A 2,257-nucleotide genomic window follows, 5' to 3' on the forward strand; every position below is an offset into this window, starting at 1 on the left:
TCATATATATGATACTAAACCACTTTATCTTCATATATGATAGTGATAGTAATGCTTTAGAAGTTTTATATATGAAATATATGATAGTGATAGTAATGCTTTAGAAGTTTTATTATCTTAAATATATGATAGGAAGCTTCATTACTATCATATATGATAGTAATATTTTCGAAGCTAATACTTTGGAAGTTTAATATTTTCGAAGCTAATACTTTGGAAGCTTAATATTTTCGAAGCTAATACTTTGGAAGTTTCATATATGATAGTAATGCTTTGGAAACTTCGTTATCTTCCTATATGATAGTAAAGCACCTTATTTTCATATATGATAGAAATGCTCGCAAAAAAGAATTATTTGCAAAAAGAAAAATTTGCCTTCCTATACTGTTTGCAATTTCTAAAAAAGTATATGTCCCGCAAAATGTTCTGAACGGGGGATCTATTTATTTATTTTCAAGATGCATTTGGAAAATATATACATCATCCATGAATGATTTTTGGTGATGAAAATTTTATTTTTTTACATCTTCATCCTGTTTACTAACTTAAACAAAACACATCAAAGCGTAATACAAAGCGCCCATCTATAACTGTGTATCGAAGACCTCATAGACCACTTTATCAAAGTGCAATACTTAAAACAGACTGACAAAAGCCAGAAAAGCCAGGCGTGGGGTCAACTTGAATCCATGTCTGCCAGTTCCCTTCAACGTTACGAAACATGAAACACATGTGGTCAGCGCCACTGTAAAGCGACCCCATAACAAAAAAACTGTCACGCCACACACTAGCGGACGTATTGATGGTTACGCCTTGAGGAAGCTCCGCCAGCGTTTCCCAAACGTTCTCCTCTCTTTTATAGCACATCACATTTGAGTTATGAAATGAATATAGTTTCCCGAACGCCGAAATACAAGATCTCGGGCTTCTATTGATCCTCCACATATCATTGATTATGGTCCACGCTTCTGTTTGCGGATCGAAGACCTCAGCACTCTCGAGGAAAGGGCCATGCGCCTGTGTGGCGTACCCACTCATTACAATGAATTTTTCATCTAGAAAAGCGCCCTTGCAATCTCCACGAATTTGGGCCATTGGCGGAAGGATTTGCCATATGTCATTTTCTACATCGTAAGCCTCCGCAGCCCTGAGAGCATGATTGTCGTGGCCACATCCTCCCGCAACATAAACAAGCCCACTTGAAGAGACAGAACACGCAAAAGACGATCGGGCTGTGTGCATGTTAGCTCCGCTTGTCCATCTGTTGGACAAAAAGTCAAAAATATAGACACGATCCATTGCCTCGAAGCTAGAAGGATCCTCTCCACCAATCATAACAAGTTTCCGATTCACCCAAACGCTCTGACTAAAAAGCGGAGAACCCTTCGGGAGCTGCGGAATATATGGTACTGAAAACCAGTACTCCTCCTGAGGGTCATAAAGATTGAAAACGTTTTCCTCAGGGTCATTCGATATGCCCTGAGGAACAATACATATTAGGTTTTCACTCTTTCCAGAGTTTATTCTGTCCACATAGAACTGAGGATTCCTCAATTCTCTGTTCCACTCTTCGGACACATTTCTGACGATGTGATGCGAAGCAAGGGGCAGTCTGAGCAAACACTCGCGCCCGATATGCCTTGGAAGGTTAGGAATAATATCAGCCTCCACTACGACCTCCATTTCTGAGATGGACCTCTAGAGATCCTGGAATGAATTCTGCAGGCCTCCACAGTGAATGGATGAATGGCAGCACAGGCCTGCACAAGTATTACAATGCTAATACCAACAGGGTGAGGGTGCTATATATAAATTTACAGCCACGAGACAACTTGGATGAATGTCACTTGTGAGGAATATAGACAAAGTCTAAGGCCCGGAATGCATCACGGGTCATGTCATGGTTGCCAGCCTGAACTAAATGTTTCGTGACACCGCTGACCATGTTTGTAATAAACAATTCCAATAGTATCTTGAAAAATTTACTTGCCACCCTTTGACACGTATGTAATTTCAAACAATTCCAGAAGTTTATTGAATTTTTCTAAGACAGTATAATAATTCACTACTCTAACTTTAATTTTATGTTAATAAAAAATTATCATTAAAATAACTAAATTATTATTTAATTTAAAATAACTATTACTACTATTAATGATAAAAAGAATTAATATATTAGTTAAATATATATATATATATTTAAAAAACACTTTAATTTTATGTTAATAAAAAAACTATCATTAAAATAACTAAATTA

At 37.1% G+C, this 2,257-nt stretch overlaps 1 protein-coding gene across 1 annotated transcript; it reads right to left on the reverse strand.

Moving 5' to 3' along the window:
• Positions 1 to 621: 621 nt before the first annotated feature.
• LOC149186902 (F-box/kelch-repeat protein At1g80440-like) lies at positions 622 to 1,683 on the reverse strand. Its single transcript, XM_089409496.1, has one exon. The coding sequence runs from the start codon at positions 1,681 to 1,683 to the stop codon at positions 622 to 624; it is 1,062 nt and encodes a 353-aa protein (XP_089265622.1).
• Positions 1,684 to 2,257: the final 574 nt, after the last annotated feature.

Source organism: Pinus tabuliformis, chromosome 3_1 (genome assembly GCF_031772625.1).
Source record: "Pinus tabuliformis cultivar Carrire ecotype Pingquan chromosome 3_1, CPIR1, whole genome shotgun sequence".
Classification (NCBI taxonomy): Eukaryota; Viridiplantae; Streptophyta; class Pinopsida; order Pinales; family Pinaceae; genus Pinus; species Pinus tabuliformis.

Excerpts from the sequence above, each read along its gene's own strand:
- LOC149186902 (XM_089409496.1), bottom strand. The coding sequence starts at position 1,683 with ATGGAGGTCGTAGTGGAGGCTGATATTATTCCTAACCTTCCAAGGCAT.